Consider the following 20,649-nt stretch of genomic DNA (forward strand, 5'->3'; position numbering starts at 1 on the left):
CTTTGAACATAGCTTATTTAGCTCTTGTTCCCAAGGTCAAAAGCAGGCATTAGCCCACTTAGGGCAAATACCTGAACTAAGATGTCTGCTGAATGTAGCAAGAACTTCACGGGCTACAGAACATCAGACTGGATGTCAAGGGCTGCAGTGTGTGGCTGCACACATGTATATGATCCTGAAGGATGTCAGGGTCAATGATATGACAGATCATATAAAGAGTGCCTTTAAAAGTTAGAAAATGGGACTGCCCTGGTGGTCCAGTGGATAAGAACCTGCCTGCCGATGCGGGAGACAGAGGTTTGTTCCCTGGTCCAGGAAGATTCCACATGCCGCAGGGCAACTAAGCCCGTGAGCCGCAACTACTGAGCCCGTGCTTCACAACTACAAAAGGCTGCCTGCCGAGAGCCTGTGCTCCTAGACAGGAGAAGCCACTGCAGTGGGAAACCCAAGCACAACTACAGTAGCTCCTGCTCGCCACAACTAGAGCAAGTCTGTGAGCAGCAATGAAGACCCAGCACAGTCAAAAATAATATTAATTTAAAAAAGAGATGCCTGTTCATATGCTTCCTGATTTCAGTGGGGATGAGATTTCATACAGCAAAAGCCAAGTGATAATGGTTTAACTATGAAAAACAACCATTTACAGAAAAAAATAAAATAAAAGTTAGAAAAGAATCTCCAATATGTTCTGTGTCATCAGTGACATAGTATATTTGGCATACCCAAACACAATGCATTAAAGATCCCCAGGGACTTCCCTGATGGTCTAGTGGCTAAGACTCCGAGCTCCCAATGTAGGGGACCCAGGTTTGATTGCTGGTCAAGGAAACCAAGATTCCACATAGTGTGGGGCAAGCCCACACGCCACATCTACTGAGCCCCTGCACCATAACTAGAGAGAAGCCCTCCCACTGCAAGGAAAGATCCCACAGGCCACAACGAAGATCTGCTGTGATGAAGACCCGACTCAACCAAAAAAAAAAATTAAATAAAAATATCAGCATTTTTTTTAAAGTAAGTTATAATACATATGTGGTAAAAGAAAGCAGGGAAAAATAAACAGGCTTATCTTAGGACCACAGGTATCACTTAAGAAAATATTTAATGGTGCCCCTCTGCTCAGATGTGAGTCCTTCCTGTTCTGGAGTACACGCCAAGGATGTGCAGAGGCGGCATTGTAAGGCAGGTCGAAGGTATCTTACAGTATCATTTGCGCAAATGAAAGTAGGCCGAGTATTACCCAGACTATGTTCAATGATTACTGTGGTGTCCAAAGTCCTGATTCCCAGTTTGAATAGTCAGCCCACCGGAAAATGAACATCCCTGGGGATCAAATACTAACAAAACAAATGAAGTTCTATTTAGTAATCATCACTCTAAACTTAGGGGCTTCCTTGGTGGCTGAGTGGTAAAGAATCTGCTTCCCAGTGCAGGTGACACGGGTTCAGTCCCTGGGTCAGGAAGATTCCTGTTGAAGGAAATGGCAACCCACTCCAGTATTCTTGCCTGGGAAATCCCACGGATACAGGAGCCTGGCAGGCTACAGTCCCTGGGGCTGCAAAAAGAGTTGGACATGACTTAGCGACTAAACGACAACTCTTAACGTTTCTTCCCTTGGGCCAAGCCCAGATCCCAGTTCATACTCAGATATAAATTTAAATGCAGACCTCCCTGGTGGTCCAGTGGTTAAAGAATCCACCTGCCAATGCAGGGGACATGGGTTCTATCCCTGGTCTGGGAAGATCCCACATGCCACGAAGCAGCTAAGCCTGTATGCTACAACTACTGAGCCAGCAGGTCGAGAGCCCATGCTCTGCAACAAGAGAAGCCGTGGTGATGAGAAGCCCGTGTGCCACAACCAGATAAAGTCCAGCCTGCAGGCCGAGAGCCCATGCTCTGCAACAGGAGAAGCCGTGGTGATGAGAAGCCCATGCGCCACAACCAGATAAAATCCAGCCTGCAGGCCGAGAGCCCATGCTCTGCAACAGGAGAAGCCGTGGTGATGAGAAGCCCATGCGCCACAACCAGATAAAGTCCAGCCTGCAGGCCGAGAGCCCATGCTCTGCAACAGGAGAAGCCGTGGCAATGAGAAGCCTGTGCACCACAACCAGATAAAGTCCAGCCTGCAGGCCGAGAGCCCATGCTCTGCAACAGGAGAAGCTGTGGTGATGAGAAGCCCGAGCACCACAATCAGATAAAGTCCACGTGCAGCACCCAAGACCCGGCACAGCCAAATATATATATATACATATATATTTTTTAATTTAAATGCGGATGAAAGCTCTATCATTAATCTCACTCTTAACTTTTTCTTGTTAATTTTTCTTAAATTTTTATAATAATAGATTATAAAATAATTCACAGATTTAAAGAACACTTATCCTCTTAAGATGCAGAGGAGAGATGAAGAAAAAATGTTAAGAATTAAAGTATAACTCAGATGTTTCAGGTGCATAGTGAAAAAGTTTATTTATGACATGTCAAAATTCAGAAAAGAAGACAAAGAATGCACAAAAGCATCACAAAACGGTTACATAATATAAAAACACAAGAACTGAGCTATTTCAGGAACAGTAGCTCAGGATCCCATGTGTATCAGGCAACACGCTCAGTGCCACGGGGTAGTGGAAATACAGTATTTTATTAAAGGGAAAACCACTCAGCAGGACATAACAAATAACAATTTGGTTCAGAGTTCTTAGAAATCATAGGCGATGCTGGCAGCATTTGTCATGGAAGGGAACACATAACTAGCTGACTGTGACAAATGATTGCTTGGGACACCGTGTATTTTAGAGAAAAGGCTGTGACGCTGTTTCCCTTCCAGGCCCCTTTTTGCACTGTCAGCATCAGTGCGTGATCTAGAAGGATAAGGAAAGAATGCCTTGGTGGTTGCCAGTTGCTTAAAAATATTTACCAAGAAAGCATGATCATCTTTCAGTCAACTGATAGATCTCAGTGCATGGCACCCAAGCAGGCCTTTCAGAAACACAAGCTAAATGGCATAAGGTAGTTTAGGAGATCTTCAAGCACCTCCTCTATTCCAATTATCCTTACCCAAAGACTGGCTTTCTTATAATCCATCACTTTGAGTACAAAGCAGCTTTCTTCTGGGGATTTCAGGACACTTCCCATTATTAAGGGAAAAGGGTACAGCAGAGTCATGAGTGATGAGGTTTCTTTCTCCAGACTTTACTTGCTCTTGAACATAGCTAAATGGAAATAATTCAGGTTGACTAAATAAAAAACAAATTCATTTATGGGACAATCATTTCAGAAGAGGATGTTAGTGGAGTTTTAAATTTTTTAAATTTCTCAGTAAAATATGCTGCTTAGGAGAGGAGAGAAAGAATTAGGATAATGTTTTCCACATGATTCTTGACTGAACCTGAAAACCAACGGTAATAATCAATTACAGGTAACATTACAGATGAGGCATTTCAAACCTGAGTGAGGAAAAGGGTTCAGGAGGAGAGCTCCTTTACCTGACTGTGAGTTAAAGGCTCTTCTGTTATCCCATATACTATCGTATTTCAAACCAAAACTTTACAATTGTTCATGATTATCAGAACATTCAGAAAATATATGTACTTGATCCCCTGGAAACCATTTCACATATTTTATCCCTAGATGAATCAAACCTGTCAGCTTAAAATGACAGAGAACTATGGAATTTAATTTTTCAAAAGCCTGTACCTCTAAATTTCTGGCATACATGTTCCTCATCTGTTTATCAGAGTGAAGAAGAGCCATGAAATCAACTCTGGTCCACATACCTGGGGGACTGAAAGAAATCAGATTGTGAGTTCAAACCAGTGACCGGGACTACAGATTATTTCAAAGCCAGAGTCTTGTGCCTTTGGACTTAGTTTCTGAGGACACTGCTGTTTGTAAATGAACCCCCACTAACAAGGGTTTAGGTAATTAATTGTGTTTTCTTAGACTGGTGACAAGACTGACAAGATAGGAGGGGCTCTGTCTGGCCTTCTTGGTTCATGAGGGACAGTGCAGCACCCCAGAGGGAGTGGTGATTTCTGAAATCTGGCCACACAATACTTAGCAAAGTTTCTCTCACCCTTTGGGTCCCAGATCCTGCCCTAACCTCACTACCTAAATAACTGGGTGGATGTCAAAGGCGTGCCCACAGGTGCTGGACTGGCTGGACAGAGCAAGTGGGTGACACCGATCATTAACCAGGTACCAAAAGAACCAAAGCAGCTCTTGCCAGGGTGCCGCCGCCCAGTCCCAGAAAAGAGGCCACTGGGAACCGGCTCTCAGGAGGTCCTCCTTTGTGGAAGGCCAGAGTCACTGCCCACATTAGACTGGCCCCTCAGTGGGCCCTGAAGCCGGACTCTGCGGACCTGCAGAGCTGCCGCCTCACACTGAGATCGCACGCACAGCCGGTGACAGGGTCTAGGGCCCGTAGATGGAGGCCTGGCTCTGTTTCCCAGCCAACTCAATTAGTGTGTCATCCCCATCAGCAGAGCATCATCACATCCTTTTCACTCACTCGGTGAGCTTAAGGAGAGTTCCAACTGCACAGTCACACGGGAGTTACCCACCCAGCTATCCCAAGGTGGGGCTGTAAGTCATACGCCCTCCCCAGCCCTACTTCCAGCCAAGGTTGATCAGCTTATCTACTCAGCTCACACTATTATCTAATTCTGGTTAATTATGTAAACTTGGATATGGGTCTGGCCCCTCTCTGTCTCTCAGTTGTGTGGAAATGAGGGCCTAGGGACAGGATCCCACATGCATGAAAACTGGGACTTCGGTCATAGGGACACTCACCATATATTGGGTTGCTGGGAAGCACCCAACTTGTGACTAGTTTTAAACACCCATCCCCTACTTACTCCCCAAAGATTCATGCATGGTGGCTCCATGAGCTCAATCAGATACAATGAATACAAGGACTTGCTCTCTAAAGAGCATGAATCCCTTAACAAGCTACCCCTCACCAAAAAAATGAGACCACCTTCCTTCATACAGAAACTCACATTCCAATTCTTTTCAACCACTAAGATTCTACAGGGTCGGTGCCCTTTCCACTTCTAGCAAATTCAGGCTTCCAAAAGGTCTACCCTTTGGCTAGGTGGAAAGAGACTAGTTAAAGAGGTTGGTGTGAACTTTTTCGACCCAGGAGAGATTCTAAATGGAGGCTCTAAAAGGAAGACCAAATTGTGTCTGCCTGTTGGTCCCATTGACTGTGTGTGTATGACTGGCCCACACAAGATGAAAGGGAATGAGATTCCTACCCCTCACAGGGAGGTCAGCCTACGGAGGGCACAGCTCATTCACAAAAAGTTTTGTGGCTTGAAGCTATTCCGGGATGTTGGTCAAAATGAATCTGTTTCATCCCTTTTTGGCCATAGTCAAAACCAAATAAGGCTACAGGGACATAGCAGGAACTCCTCCTAGCCTTTCTAAAGTCACCATCTTTTTCCATGGCGCTGGACCCACAAGTCCCAGAGGGTATAGAGGTGAAGTCAATCCTCAGGTCAGGGTTACACTTAGCAGAGGAGACCTACTCAAAAATATTTCCAAAGGCAATCTTGTTGGAAAAGAAAGCAAAGTGAGTTTGGGATGTCTCCAACAAGCACAGTGAGAACCAGTGAGGTTTCTGGCCAAAAGAAAAATTTCAATGGATGAAAAGCAAACTAAAGAACTACACAGAATCAGAATATGAGCAAGATTCTGGGATACATTTAATAGCTTTTCTCTCTCTCGTTTTCATTCCTTATTATCAATGTTAAAAAAAAAAAAAAAAAGGGCAGTTCCTCAAGCTGCACGATCCTTTTCACTCCTATCCCTTCCTCTAAAGCAATAGCCTTTTGTGTAAATGTTAGGGGTCACTCAGCTCTGTACCTTAGAACCTTATACTTTGCGGTTAAAAGGCAACCTTCTGCAGAAAAGTGGTCTTAAAATAAACATAAAAATATTTTGGGTTTGGGTTTCACCTAATTTCTTTCAAAGAGGGACTGGATAGGGCTCATCAAAAACATACAGGTATTTTCTATAAATGATGTTTTATAATAATATCTAAACCCACTGATTAAAATAAGATAGTGAGCTTTCAGGAAACTTTCAGTTAAAACTCTTCCATATATATATTATAAGGGACAATATATACTTTTTAAAAGTATAAGATTTTCTTTCCTAAATAACAGATAAAAATATTTTTAAAGTGCATGAATCAATTAAGGGAAAAAAAAAAACTAAGAATGGCCTAATTTCAAGTTACTACCTACTTCTATTTTAAAGCTACATTATGTCTGAGGATCCGAGTGTTAATTTCAGTCCTGAGGATATGTTGGAAAGCAACAGAGATCAGAAAAAAAGTCTTTCCAGTGGAAAGCAGTTTCACAATTACCTTCACTCTGACATGCCAGATAGAGAAGAAAACATTAGCTTTTAGAGCCTACTGCTGCTGCTGCTGCTGCTAAGTCGCTTCAGTCATGTCCGACTCTGTGCGACCCCACAGACGGCAGCCCACTAGGCTCCTCTGTCCCTGGGATTCTCCAGGCAAGAGTACGAAAGGGAAAATATAGCATGAGTTCTGAAAAATGGAGAACAGGAAACATTTTTATGAGGATCACCTCCCTGGTTAACTGGCACTGAATGAGGTGAGTTTGCTAAAAACCAGGAACTCTCTGACACTGGAGAGCTGATGTCTGTGAAGGGAATACTCTATTGGACACCTGTCAAAAGGAACAGAACAGCAGAATCATCTTTGTTTAAAAGTTAGCAGTTTATAATTTTAAAATCTGCGTGATGGATATACATAACGGTGCTTATACTATACTTCTTTTAAATGTTGTTTGCTGAGAATTTTTCAAAATAAAATGTTGAGAAAAATTAACACCCTAAACTTTCTAAATGTCCCATCTCTCAACAAAGCAGCAAAACTAAATAAAAAAAAGAAACTTAAGAACTTGGCCACCTTGTAGAGAGACTTTCAGTCTCTCCTACTGGGAAGTACTTTCTTTCCATTGTATGTTAATATTTATGCTCTAAAGAACAGGGTGAAGGTGAAAGCAAGTGATTTTCACTTCATTGTTTGGTTCCGTAAACTGAGAGAGAGAGACTAAGGAAGTGACGACCTCTTAGGGTTTGCTGAACCATGAAATTCTCAGTAATTACATGTGTTTTATAGGTAATATTTTGTCCCCAAAGTTCAGTAATTTCAGATGACTTAATATGGGATAGTAAATTCATTAGATGGTGAAAATATCTTCTTTTAGCTATTTGTGTGAGTGTGTGTGTGAATGGATCAAAGAAGCACTGACTGTTAACAAAACACAGGTACAGAATGAAATATAACAATGTCCAGGACTTCAAAAGTGACCAGACAATAAGAGGCACACTGAGGCGATGGGAACGAGTCCCTCAGGCTTCCCTGATGCAACAGAACTAGGATTCTAAAGAAAACAAGTATACAGAGACTCTCGTGGCAAAAATCAACAACAGAAAGTGTCATCCCAGGGAGACTCCAATGACCCGACAGCTCCGTCTTAACAGAAAGTCGGAAGTTAACAATAAACAGGAAAAATAAGCCAGGCTTTAGCTGACTGGAGAAGAGCTCGGTAGAAAATTATTTTATAAAGATTCTATTCAATTAGCTAAGGCATGATTCAATTTCAGTGATGATCACACGGCTACCTGATGGGATGACCGCACAGCGAGTTTGCTTTCAGCGCCTCAGTAGGCAGTTGCTAGAATAGTTACTAACTTCTTACAGGGCATAGAAATTTGGGCCAGTGTATAATCCTCTACAGAATGCACTCAGACGTAAAGTAATGGAGGTATGAGGCTGCTTGGAGGAGGAGGGATGCTACGGTGGGCCCCGGCATCCTCTCCCACCTGGGGCTGTGCTCCCGGAGGAACAGACGGTGCGGCTCTAGCGCCCTTTGTTCGTGACAGAGGTTCCGCTAAGGACCTGTCATGGGGAGCCCTGGTCACTGAGTTTCTGCTTCTGTGCAGAGGGGAGGCGTGGTGTGAGGCTCCCACACAGGGAAGGAAGGAGCCAAAGGAAGCATCGTGACGCAGCTGACTCCTCAGAGCAGGCAGAGGGCTTGGCAGTCCTGGCATCACGGGATGCCTCTGGTTGGCTGGTCAAGTCCTCTACACTCACTCAATCCTGGACAAACGGGCAGATTCCCTCACAACCTAGAGATCCTCACAGGGAGTGCTGGGAGCAGCAGGCTGGGGTTGGGGGGGGCATCATTCGTCCACCTCAGGAGGGGCAGACCCCTCCCAGAGCCTCACAGGGACTGACACCACAGGAATGGAACATCAGCCCTCCCCGTCTTTGCCTGAAATCTCCATTTAGTTAGACTCCACAGGAGAGGGGGCCTCGGTGGCTCAGAGCAGGTGGAAGGAAGCCTTCTGAGAAACAGATGGGAACTGTTTCAAAGGTGAAGTGAAATGTGGCTTTAACAATAAATAAAAGTAATAAATAAATCTAATTCTTCCTCAGAATTCTAAGGCAGTAGTAACAGGCTTGACGCAGGGAATAAGAGGAGGAGGCACACGGTCGCAGTGGTCCCTTCTCTGTCTCCTCCTTGGCTGGGGCGGGGCCTGGCCACCACGTGCCTCTGGGGACACTGGAGGCAGCTCCCCACGGCACGCCCACTTCATGGCGTGGAAAAGGCCATCCCCAGGGAACGTACAGGCTTCAGCCTGGTAAAAGAACAAAGCCGACCAGCAGCAGCAGTGAGGCTTCATGACCATCTCCCCTTCGAGACTTCGAACACCAAAAGCCTGTAGCCCTGAATGCAAGTAACCTAGACATCTAGAAACTTAGGAAATCTGACTGGTCCCAAAGCAAAATTTCTAAATATCACCCGTTTTCTAAAGACTAAAAAAAAAAAAGCGGTGGGGAATCTGGAGTGTTGTTTTGTTTTTTAACCTCTTCTCTCAGATTATCTACCCCTCCTTCTTTGATTATACATGAAATGATTTAGTAACACTTGACTTCTGGAGATGTGGCATCTGAGATCAACCCAGTACCTAATTTCCACCCTTCCCCCTCCCACCCCCAGGGCCCTTGGAAAGGAACACCGCCTTTCGATATAGGAAGTGATGGAGGCAGTTTTTCTTCCCGGAATAGCTTAGACTACAGGGGTCATCACTTTGGACTGCGTGGAAGTTCTTGCTGTGATGGCACAGACTTAGAAAAGGGAAAGGAGAGGAGAGGCAGGGTGAAATCACCAGCCCTCCAGAGGCAGTGGGGGCTCCCAGCCTGCTAGAGAACGGGCAGAACCAGCAGGCGGGAATACGGCAGTGGTGAGAGGCTGGCCAGAGCTTTCCATGTCCCCGACACTGGGCTCCTTCACAGACAGAGTGCTGTTCCCTCTTTCTGTCCTTTCGAAAAGTGAAGAGAGCGGGTGGCCACTAAACTCGTCTGCGTGAAGGCTCTGCAAGAGGAGGGCGCAGTGGTTGAAAGCATACACCTGGAACCAAAACAAACCTATTTTGAAAAGGCAACACCCAACTTCCTTTTAGGCTTTTGGCCTGATGGGTGTCCTCCGCAGAGAGATTTTGCTGGAGTCGGAAGCAACGAGAGCGTGAGTCAGGGACCACAGAGCAGGGGTACCACGCCACCATCTGCAGAAGCCAAGGACGGGGCAAAGCTACACGGATGGGGCTAACAGTCAGGTCCGTCAGCAGGGCGGGAGGGTCGGGCACCCCACGCTCAGCTTGGAGCCCTTGCCTATCCAGGACAACAGGCCCCAGCTGGCAGCCTGCTCCAGCCGGCGCGCGCCACCTGCATCCCGTCCCGGAGGGCCTTCAGCTCGTGTAGTAGACGTGGAAGTAGAGAGTCTTGTTGCGAAGCAGGGAGTAGGAGTTGTCGAACTTCAGCAGGTAGATGCCCTCGCCGGGGTAGTCGTGGCTGCCGGCCTGTACGTCTCGGTGGCTGTCCCGGCGGTACACGGGCATGACCTCCCCGTAGCGGCCCCGCAGGGAGCTCCTGGAGCCTCGCTCCACGTCTCCAGCTGGGACGGGGTCTGCGTGAGCAAAGGGCAGAGTGTTCGGCTATGAATTCGGAGAACAAAAAGGCCTACCTGAAGGCAAGAAGATGAACCAGGTAACAAGCTGGTGGCTTTCCCCCCATGGGGCATTTGGAAATGTCTGGTGGCCTCCAACTAGGCCATCAGAGTGACCAGTGGGTGATACTGGCCTTTAGTGCTCAAGGGTTCAGGAATGCTAAATGTCAGGATAGTACCTTCTCAGCAAAGAAGTGTCTCCTTCCAAATGCCAACAGTATTTGCACTGAGAAACAATGATTTAGCCTTACAGAGCCTTCCTAGCTCCAGGAGTATCTGGAAATTTCCAAGGGGGAGGGCAAGATATTTAAGTAGGGAAGATTCAACAGGTGAAAGAACTCGCTAAAGGAAGTAGGAGATGCAGGTAAAGGTGCTATAGCAAGTGACCCCCAAACCCCTACTGGTTCTCTGAGGAGCAACAAATAAGATCGTAGGTTCTCCTCCTTCTTGAATACATGCAGACCCCTCTATAGACTTGCTTTTCCATGAAGAAGCAAGTTAAGGGGTTGACTGTAGGATGATATGGGAAAATCCAGGAATAAGGCTAATGCTTATTTAAAAAAAAAAAAAAGGCAGCCTTAGGGCCATTGCGAGTAGACTTGTGAGTAAGGACTGGAATAGAGCACAGAGACTATTTTTAAGACTGCTCTGGGCACGAAGGAAGAAGTAAACAGAAGTCAGCCAGCTGTGACAGTCTGGAAGGAGGAGAGAATGGGTATGTTTGGCAAACTGCAATCACTCAGCTTGGTTCCAGACCAAGAAGAAATGTAAATATCCCATACAGAAAGAAATATAAATATCCCTAAGAGAGAAATAAAAAATAATCTCAGGTTTACATACGTGATCTGAAAAACACTGCCTCTACACACAGCAGCACAACACCCCTTTCCCTGCCCCCAACCCACCCCTGTCCCCAGCAGATCCTGGGGGCAATATAGCCAGGTACCGATTAAAAAGAACAGAAGCCTTCCACTCAGGCATCACTGCTACCCCACCAGAATGTTCTCAGAGGGTCTGACTTCAGCCTGCATCACTCAACTTGGCTTGCAAAGCTGAAAGGGATTCTCTGCCTGCATTCTCAGAAACAGGAGGACGGGTACAAGGCAGGAAGTGATCGCCTGGTGATTGCTAGAAATTAGGTTGAACCAGGAAAGGAGACCGCAAATTATGTTCAAATTCAATGTACCTTCGAGCTCCTCGTCTTCGTCCTCGTCTTCGTCCTCATCCTCACTGGAATCACTGACTTGCACCGTTATGTCGGTGCTGGTGACCGGGGTCCAGTCAAAGTAAACTCCAAAGCCAATGTCATAGTCATCGGTCGCAAACTCCCAGCAGACACGCTTCCCCTCGGGATGGGTCGGCACCCGGATGGTCACCACCTCCCCCCGCTTCACCACCAGACGGCTGTTCTTCTCTTTGCCCAGCTTGCTCTTGAATTCCTTCATCTTGGCAAAGGTCCAGATGCACGGAGGAGCCATGAGAGGTGGGGAGACTGAAAGGACAGACTGCTTACTACTGAGAAAGAAACCCCGAGGAAACGCTGCCACACCCGGCCTTTTACTTAGGGGAGGTGGTCATAGTCAAAGACGTTCTTCCTACTGGTTTCCTTGACTTCTGTTCACAAGGAGGGAGTATTGCCCTGAGGTGGGTCAGCTATTCAGTTCAAGAAACAGGTCTCTTTTAAACTTTATTATAAATAAATATATAAATATTTATCTGTACACACACACACACACACATATATATATACACACACACACACCAGGATCGAGTACCAGACATATATACAGTGAATAGAGTACCATATATATATAAACTGAATAGAGCCTACTCTATTCAGACACTGGTTGTTCTTCCTCTTTTTGTCGTATGTAATCCGATGCTTTCTTCTTCCTTCCTTTCTTTCCTTCCATCTATCTGCCTGCCCTTCTTTAAGTACTTACAGGAACAAAACAAAAACACCTTCTACGCCCCCAAAGGTCTTACCTCTCCTGTGGTCCCCCAGCAGGTCTGCAGATTCCAAATCAGCTGACAGAATATCGACAGCTCCTGTGTGCTCAGACTGGATCATCACGATGTCCCCAGACCTTTGTGGGCCGTGGTACCTGGCCATCTGCACAAGAGAGTTCTGGTCACAGGACATATGCAAAGGTAGGTTCCTATTAGCCTCTTTCCAACTGAAGGCTGCCGGCCCTGCCTTATTATTATTACCTCCACTCTCTCGACTCACAAGTCTCCTGACCCCCGTGGGTCAACGTTCCTTTTCTCTCCTCCAGCCACAGGTTGTAATAAACTCTACCCACTTTTATTTTCATGCCACCAACATGTTCCCTAGTTTAGAGCTTCTTTCATGTTTTCTCCAGCTTTTTGCTACTTTCCCACTTCAGACTCTTCATAAAAACCTGGCCCACAAACATCCTCAAGGTTTGCTACTGACTTTCCCGTCTGCAGTGTTTCTTGGCCACGCCTGCACAGCCCCTCCCCACGGCTCCTCTCAGGACAGCTCTTGCTTCTGGGCCTTCACTCAGCCACACGTCCTCCTGCTACAATTTCCATCCAGAGGTTCCTTCCAGATCGCTGTCAATCAGTCCACCAAAGTACTGTAGAGAGAGAACCCGGCTCCTACTCTGGTTCCCTTTGTCCCCCTGTCTCTTACCCGTGGCACACCTTGGATGTCCCACCCGACACAGGCTGCCTCATCCATCAAAAATGTTCTATAAATAATCACAATCTCACCTTAGACCAGCCCCAGGATTTGCATTTCAACAGTATACCCACTGCCAGACATCTGACTTGCATAGAAGAGTGCAAACGTCAATCTATACTCACAGCCCTCACTGACCCATAGCAGGAGCCGACGGCCTCTCCCTAGTGGGTTTCACTTCAAACCACTCAGATTAGCATTCCCCTATTTCGTGCCATTGTGCCTTAATTTCCTGCTCCTTCTCCAAGCAGTTGGCAGGCAACTCAAGAAGAAATGCACACCTACTGCCAACATGGAAGAGCCCGTCTGTGAGACAGCTCACATCGGTGACTCCAGTCAAGTGTCAGAATGACATTTGCAAGAAATGAATGATTGAATGAATACATGGATGCAGTAATCCTCCTGGATTATATTCTCATAATATCTGTTTCTAGAGAGTCCTTCAGCTCTTATCACCACTATTAAATGAGTTAAACCAGACTTTGACTAACTTCCTTAAATGAGTCCTTCCTTTTCCAGAAGGTTAAACAAAGATTTAGCTTGCAACTTATTAGCTGCATAGACTTAGTAAAGTCAATACCAACTCTTAACCACAGTTTCCTCATTTGTAAAGTAGCGACATAATAGTACCTATCTCACGGGGCTATTCTCAGGGGTAAATGAAGTGTTGTTGGATAAAAATGCTTTGTAAACTATAAAGCATTATACAAACGTAATTATAATGCCTGGCATTGTCTTTACTGACACCAACACCATTTGTTATTCTGTATATGTTAATATTTATATATTATATATAATGTATTCTGTATATATGTATACATTATGCATAATGTATATGTTAATAATGATACAAACAACTCTTCCCTCCAAGCCAGGGAGACCACTGCTATCAGTACCACTTCTATGGAATCTTTACCATAAATCCCAAGTAGATCTACCACAAGAAGCTGAGACTAATACCTAATTCAATGGTTAAGGGCTCCTCAGATGGAGAGGATTTTCGACAACATGTGAACATTCGTTACAACCCTTCATTTCTTGAACAGATGCTTACTGGGTGCTAGTACAGTGATGGACCTGGGGACAATACACACGATTGTTCCCCACATAACTAAACGTGAGATGGCAGTGCTTTCTAATTCCAATCTATCCAAATGCATCCAAACTTGTGCTTTTCAGAGAGAAAGAACGTGCTCCTGACCTTGCTGAGGATCTGGGTCTGGTCTGCAGACAGCAATTCCTGTTCCACCGAGGCCTGGGCCTCCTCGGCACTGGCGGCCTTCGGCTTATCTTCTGTGGCATCCTCTGTCACTGGAGACACCATCTGTGACCTCCCAGAAGAAGACAGCATGTCAATTCATGGACTCTTTTTTTTTTGGCTGTGCTACGTGGCTTCTGGAATCTTAGTTCTCCGACCAGGGGCTGAACCCAGGTCCGTGGCAGTGACAACATGGATGGAGACCTAACCGCTGGACTGCCCAGGAATTCCCCTCAAGGACTCTTCTAAAAGGTACAGTAGTCCTGGAGAAACTCAAAATGAAAGGGGAAAAAAAAAAAAAAGCCTTCAAAGGGCACCCCCAACCCCTGCTTCCCTCTGGCATTTAGGTCCACTGTCATTTCAGCTGACCAACGCCCTGGGCTGAAATGGCCCCACAGTAAAGCAGTGATACCATGTGAGGACCCAGGATGGACAATGCCAGGTCCCAGGACCCGAGAACCATAGTAAATACACGGGTCAGTTGTCTAAGGTGGACTGCAGGTCTGGCTTTTATTCACCACTCTGGGACCCATGCCATTTGCTCCAAGCAGAACTTCAACAAAAGAGGGGCTGGAATCCCAGTTCTGTTCTACAAGGAAAGCTGCCCTTAGAAGTAAAGGGAGGAGGCCCCGCCCAAGCCTGAAACTGATCACAATAGAAAGGAAGTGCAGACTGATTAGCAAGGCAAGGCTCTCCCCTGCTATCCCAGGAGCAGTTCAGTGTTTCCAGTCACGTCTTATCACTGCTACTCAGCGCACAGCCAGTTCACGGGTGATAAAAGCAAGGCAACCACTTTTTTTTCCTGTTTTAAAAAAAAAAGTATGATCCTTTATACTTCTTTCTTAAATTTAGTTTTGGTTGTGCTGGGTCTTTGTTGCTGTGCGGGCTTTTCTCTAGCTATTTTCTAGTTGTGGTGTGTGGGCTCCTCATTACGGTGGCTTCTCTTGTGGAGCACGGGTGGATGTGCAAGGCCTTCAGTGGTTGCTGCTCAGCAGCTGGGGCTCCCAGGCTCTAGAGCGCAAGCTCAGTAGCTATGGCACAGGGACTTAGTTGCTCCAAGGCACGTGGGATCTTCCCAGATCAGGTTTCAAGCCTGTGTCTCCTGCATTGGCACTCAGATTCTTTACCACTGAGCCACCAGGGAAGCCCACTTTTTTTCCTTTTTAAAGCATATTAATCTACTCTTCCAATGACTTCAGATACAACTATTCTGATAGCTAATTTTAAAGAAGCAAGGGAATAACATATTCTCTCTTCCATTTCTTCTGGATTCAGAGAGACTAGAAAAGTGGAGTTAAATGCCAGGGCTGTAGTGCAATATCCCAGGCCTCTTGAAAATCTGTTGCCATCAAAATGTGGGGTGGAGTCTTTAAAGAAGCAGTTATCAAAGTACAGTCTGGGGACCGCTGGCATCCTTAAGACTCCTCTTTCAGGGCAGCATGTGAATTCAAACCCTTTTCATAATAATTCTAAAATATTGTTTGCCTTTTTTCATTTTCATCTTGTTAAGCATTTTCCAGACACTACCTGACATATGATAGCACAACAGAATGGACACAGAAGCAGACCTGAGAATCCAACTGTCTTTTGTTAATGCAGACATTAAAGACTTCCCTGGTGGCTCAGATGGTAAAAGCATCTGCCTACATTGCGGGAGACCCAGGTTCGATCCCTGGGTTGGGAAGATCCCCTGGAGAAGGAATTGGCAACCCACTCCAGTACTCTTGCCTGGAAAATCCCATGGATGGAGAAACCTGGTAGGCTACAATCCACGGGGTCACAAAGAGTCGGACACGACTGAGCAACTTCACTTTAAAGAGATTTACAGCATCTCTCTTCTCACTGAACTATTTTTCTTTGAAAACTAGTTATTTTTCATTAAAGCCAAGTTATTAATATTAACATGTAATGGATTCCTTATTGTTATTTTAAATGAATGAATAATTTTTTTAATTTTGCAGGTTTAATTTCTAGTATGGTGAACATTGATAGATATAAGTCACATAAATAAAAATTCTTTAAAGTCCTCAATAATTTCTAAGAGTGTAAAGTTTTGAGAGCTGCTGCTTTAGGGTATCACCCATGTCCTCAGAAAGGCTGAATGAATGACTGGGAACCAATACTATAAGCTGCACGGGGAAACAGAGGGTTTACTTTGGAGTTCATTAGTTTCTTTTCTTCTTTCTTTCTGAACATAAACAAGAAAAATCACTTCTAGTTTATAAATCAGCTCTTCCTCAGATAAAACAGAGCCATCGTTTACAATATCTAAGTCACTTCAATTTACCTCAGAACAAACAAGGGGCAGTTACTATGAAGATCAGAGCTGCGGTTGATTGTCCTGTGTAAAGTGTAAATTGGTCTAGGCTGTGAGTCTATTTTATTCTCTTAAACCCAGAAATCAGAGTACAATTTGGTTCCTTGACACTACTTATTAACTGTCTCCTCTATGAGGAGGTGAGCTTGATGGCAGGGACTGGGTCTTTCTCCCTCTGCATGCGCAGCGTCCACAGCAAAGCCTGTCCCGTGGAACCCTAAGGCCCTCTGCACTCTGATTTTATCTCCTAGAATGATCTCTTGCCTTCCCCAGTCCACTCCAGTCACAATGGCCTCTTCACTCTCCTGAGTCCTCAAACACCTCTCTCCCTCACCTAAGGGACTGGGGTGTGCTATGGCCTCCACCTGCCAATGCGGGAAATGGGCATTCGCTCCCTGGGTCGGGAAGATGCCCTGGAGAAGGAAATGGCTAACCACTCCAGTGTTCTTGCCTGGAGAATCCCATGGACAGAGGAGCCTGATCGGCCACAGTCCACGGGGTCGCGAAGGGTCAGACGACTTAGCGACTAAACAAAAACAACAACATGGCCTCGGCTGGAATCCTCCTCCCCCAGTTTCTCAGGGCTTGCTTCCCTCCTTCTTCCCTTCTGCTCATCCACTGCTTTCAGGGATGCTTCCTCTCCCTGGCCCATCACTCTTTACACCCTTACCCTGCTTCATTTTTCTACCCTGCACTTATGACTGCCTGACGTACTATGTACCATATTTTTGTTGATTGCAAGACACATTTTTGTTTTCTGACTTTAATACAGCTGATATACAGGATGTCCTAAAAACTGCTGCTGTCTTAAAACAGTCTGGGGCCTGGAATGACATGGAATCCCTGACAGGGCCTGGGAATGCCACCAACTGAGGTGACTTGAATTGAGTTGTGTCTAAGAGTTTTGTTTAGATCACACTGGCAGAATGAGTTCAGACAACAGACTTCTGGCTCATACTCTCAGGGGAGGAGTTTTTTCCTCCCCTTGCTCAGCACCAAGGCAGAGACATTCAAGTTGCCCCTCAGGTCCTTTTCTGTGTGGAATGATCTCTTTCCTTGTTTCTCTTCTCACTGAAGGTACAGGTTTTTGGGGTCCCAGTTTCATGTGTGTTGGGGGGTCTCTTACTAGCCTATCTTGGGCATTCTTTCCTTTCTTGGTGGTATATAAAATAACAGTACATCTTATCAGATCAGATCAGTCACTCAGTCATGTCCGACTCTTTGCATCTTATAGTTGATGACAATTTAGATTCCATGAAATACCATGTTCACTTTTTTTCCATCTGCCTCCCCCACTAGAATATAAGCGGCATGAGATCAGGGACTTGGATTGTTGGTTCATTTATGGTGTCTTCAGTGCCTAGAACACTGCCAGGTAATAGCGGGCTCTCAACAAATAACCTGTTGAATGATTAAATGAGTGAGTTAACTTTCGTTTGGGAACAAAAGAGGACTATTCAGAATGTGAGAACACACAGTTAATCTGACCATCAGCCCAAGCTTACTGTGTATGCCTCTAAAATGTAGTCTCTCCTTTGCCTTTGTGTATGTTACTTTGCACAAATACAGTTCTGCTTATTTAGAAAAATATTTTAGACAGGACAGGCAACAGCTACACAAATTTAATATTCACATTAGCATTTTATGCTCTAAAGAATTAGTGAAGGGTATCTGGGGAAAAATAAATTGCAAATCACTTGATGCTGATGATAAACCATGTAAGGGAAAAACACCCACTGTAAGCCTTCTGGTTTATGCTAACCCAGAGCAGGGAGGCCATCCTGAAGGGAAGGAGAGCCAGGTCAGCCAGCCAGCCTCACTAGAAAAGATAGAGCCGTGCCATTTCCATTGCGAAAATGTAAAAAACACAAACACCAGCCTTCAGGCATCATACTCGCTGGATTTTTTTTCTTCACACACTAGATTTTAGAAAAAAATACTTGAACAATGTATCTCCCTTTTTCTAAGAATATTCTATATTCTTCACTCAAAATATTCATTTACTCTTAAGAGGAAAAAGAAATCAGTTCTGTACCAAAAGCCATTCCCCAAGGATCCTACAAATCAACATGTGCAGAACAAAGGTGGGAGAAGGAAAATGGAAGGACAGAGGACATTCTCCTCAGGGGATTTGCTGAGAATATGAACTATCTCTTTCTCGGGTGGCTCAGTGGTAAAGAATCTGCCTGCAATGTTGGAGACCTGGGTTCAACCCCTGGGTTGGGGAGATCCCCTGGAGAAGGGCATGGCAAACCATTCGAGTACTCTTGCTTGGAGAACTCTATGGGCAGAGGAGCCTAGAAGGCTACAGTCTATGGCTTCGCAAAGAGTCACACACGACTGAGTGACGAACATTTTTTTCACTTTTTTTCAATCAGTGCCTTGAGAAGACTATGTCTTCCAAAAGGATCCTTATATGTAATAACCTAGTAGCTCTAACAGACAGAGTGCCTGATGAACTATGGACAGAGGTTCGTGACATTGTACAGGAGATAGGAATCAAGACCATCCCCAAGAAAAAGAAATTCAAAACAGCAAAATGGCTGTCTGAGGAGGCCTTACAAATAGCTGTGAAAAGAAGGGAAGCGAAAAGCAAAGGAGAAAAGGAAAGATATACCCATTTGAATGCAGAGTTCCAAAGAATAGCAAGGAGAGATAAGAAAGCCTTCCTCAGTGATCAGTGCAAAGAAATATAGGAAAACAACAGAATGGGAAAGATTAGAGATCTCTTAAAAAATTTAGAGATACCAAGGGAACATTTCATGCAAAGATGGGCTCAATAAAGAACAGAAATGGTAGGGACCTAACAGAAGCAGGAGATATTAAAAACAGGTGGCAAAAAATACACAGAAGAACTATACAAAAAAGATCTTCATGACCCAGATAATCACAATGGTGTGATCACTGACCTAGAGCCAGACATCCTGGAATGTGAAGTCAAGTGGGCCTTAGAAAGCATCACTATGAACAAAGCTAGTGGAGGTGATGGAATTACAGTTGAGCTATTTCATATCCTGAAAGATGATGCTGTGAAAGTGCTGCACTCAATATGCCAGCAAATTTGGAAAACTCAGCAGTGGCCACAGGACTGGAAAAGGTCACTTTTCATTCCAATCCCAAAGAAAGGCCATGCCAAAGAATGCTCAAACTACCGTACAATTGCACTCATCTTACACGCTAGTAAAGTAATGCTCAAAATTCTCCAAGCCAGGCTTCAGCAATACGTGAACCGTGAACTTCCAGATGTTCAAGCTGGATTTAGAAAAGGCAGAGGAACCAGAGATCAAATTGCCAACATCCGCTGGATCATCAAAAAAGCAAGAGAGTTCCAGAAAAACATCTATTTCTGCTTTATTGACTATGCCAAAACCTTTGACTGTGTGGATCACAATAAACTGTGGAAAATTCTGAAAGAGATGGGAATATTAGACCACCTGACCTGCCTCTTTAGAAACCTGTACGCAGGTCGGGAAGCAACAGTCAGAACTGGACATGGAACAACACACTGGTTCCGAATAGGAAAAGGAGTACGTCAAGGCTGTATATTGTCACCCTGCTTATTTAACTTATATGCAGAGTACATCATGAGAAACACTGGGCTGGAGGAAGCACAAGCTGGAATCAAGACTGCCTGGGAGAAATATCAATAACTTCAGATATGCAGATGACACCACCCTTATGGCAGAAAGGGAAGAAGAACTAAAGAGGCTCTTGATGAAAGTCAAAGAGGAGAGTGAAAAAGTTGGTTTAAAGCTCAACATTCAGAAGACTAAGATCATGGCATCCGGTCCCATCACTTCATGGCAAATGGATGGAGAAACAGTGTCAGACTTTATTTTTTCGGGCTCCAAAATCACTGCAGATGGTGATTGCAGCCATGAAATTTAAAGACGCTTACTCCTTGGAAGGAAAGTTATGACCAACCTAGACACCATATTAAAAAGCAGAGACAGTGAAACGAATCGCCAGTCCAGGTTTGATGCATTATACAGGATGCTCGGGGCTGGTGCACTCTGGATGACCCAGAGGGATGGTATGGAGAGGGAGGTGGGAGAGGGGTTCCGGATGGGGAACACATGTACACCCGTAGCAGATTCATGTTGATATATGGCAAAACCAATATAATATTGTAAAGTAATTAGCCTCTAATTTAAATAAATAAATTTATATTAAAAAAATAATAAACCACAGGATGGTGCAGGAAAAAAAAAAAAGCAGATACATTACTTTGTCAACAAAGGTCCATCTAGTCAAGGCTATGCTTTTTCCAGTGGTCATGTATGGATGTGAGAGTTGGACTATAAAGAAAACTGAGTACCGA

General features: G+C 44.9%; 1 protein-coding gene and 1 long non-coding RNA gene across 5 annotated transcripts in view; one reads left to right on the forward strand and one right to left on the reverse strand.

Moving 5' to 3' along the window:
- Positions 1-2,443: 2,443 nt before the first annotated feature.
- The window catches only part of TMED8 (transmembrane p24 trafficking protein family member 8), a 37,001-nt gene continuing 18,795 nt past the window's right edge, over positions 2,444-20,649 (reverse strand). For all 4 annotated transcript variants that reach the window (XM_055538749.1, XM_055538750.1, XM_055538753.1 and 1 more), the window contains exons 3-6: positions 13,955-14,084; positions 12,036-12,162; positions 11,236-11,541; positions 2,444-10,010 (exon numbers count right to left, since the gene is read on the reverse strand). In XM_055538749.1, the coding sequence (XP_055394724.1) occupies positions 9,793-10,010; positions 11,236-11,541; positions 12,036-12,162; positions 13,955-14,084 (781 nt within the window). In that variant the 3' untranslated portion in view covers positions 2,444-9,792. The remainder of the gene's footprint in view (positions 10,011-11,235; positions 11,542-12,035; positions 12,163-13,954; positions 14,085-20,649) is intronic.
- On the forward strand, positions 9,958-14,065 carry LOC129621848 (uncharacterized). The gene is made up of 3 exons (XR_008699721.1): positions 9,958-10,090; positions 12,055-12,200; positions 13,933-14,065. It is a non-coding gene; the product is annotated as an uncharacterized LOC129621848 (long non-coding RNA).

The sequence above is a fragment of the Bubalus kerabau genome, chromosome 10, assembly GCF_029407905.1.
Source record: "Bubalus kerabau isolate K-KA32 ecotype Philippines breed swamp buffalo chromosome 10, PCC_UOA_SB_1v2, whole genome shotgun sequence".
Lineage (NCBI taxonomy): Eukaryota > Metazoa > Chordata > Mammalia > Artiodactyla > Bovidae > Bubalus > Bubalus kerabau.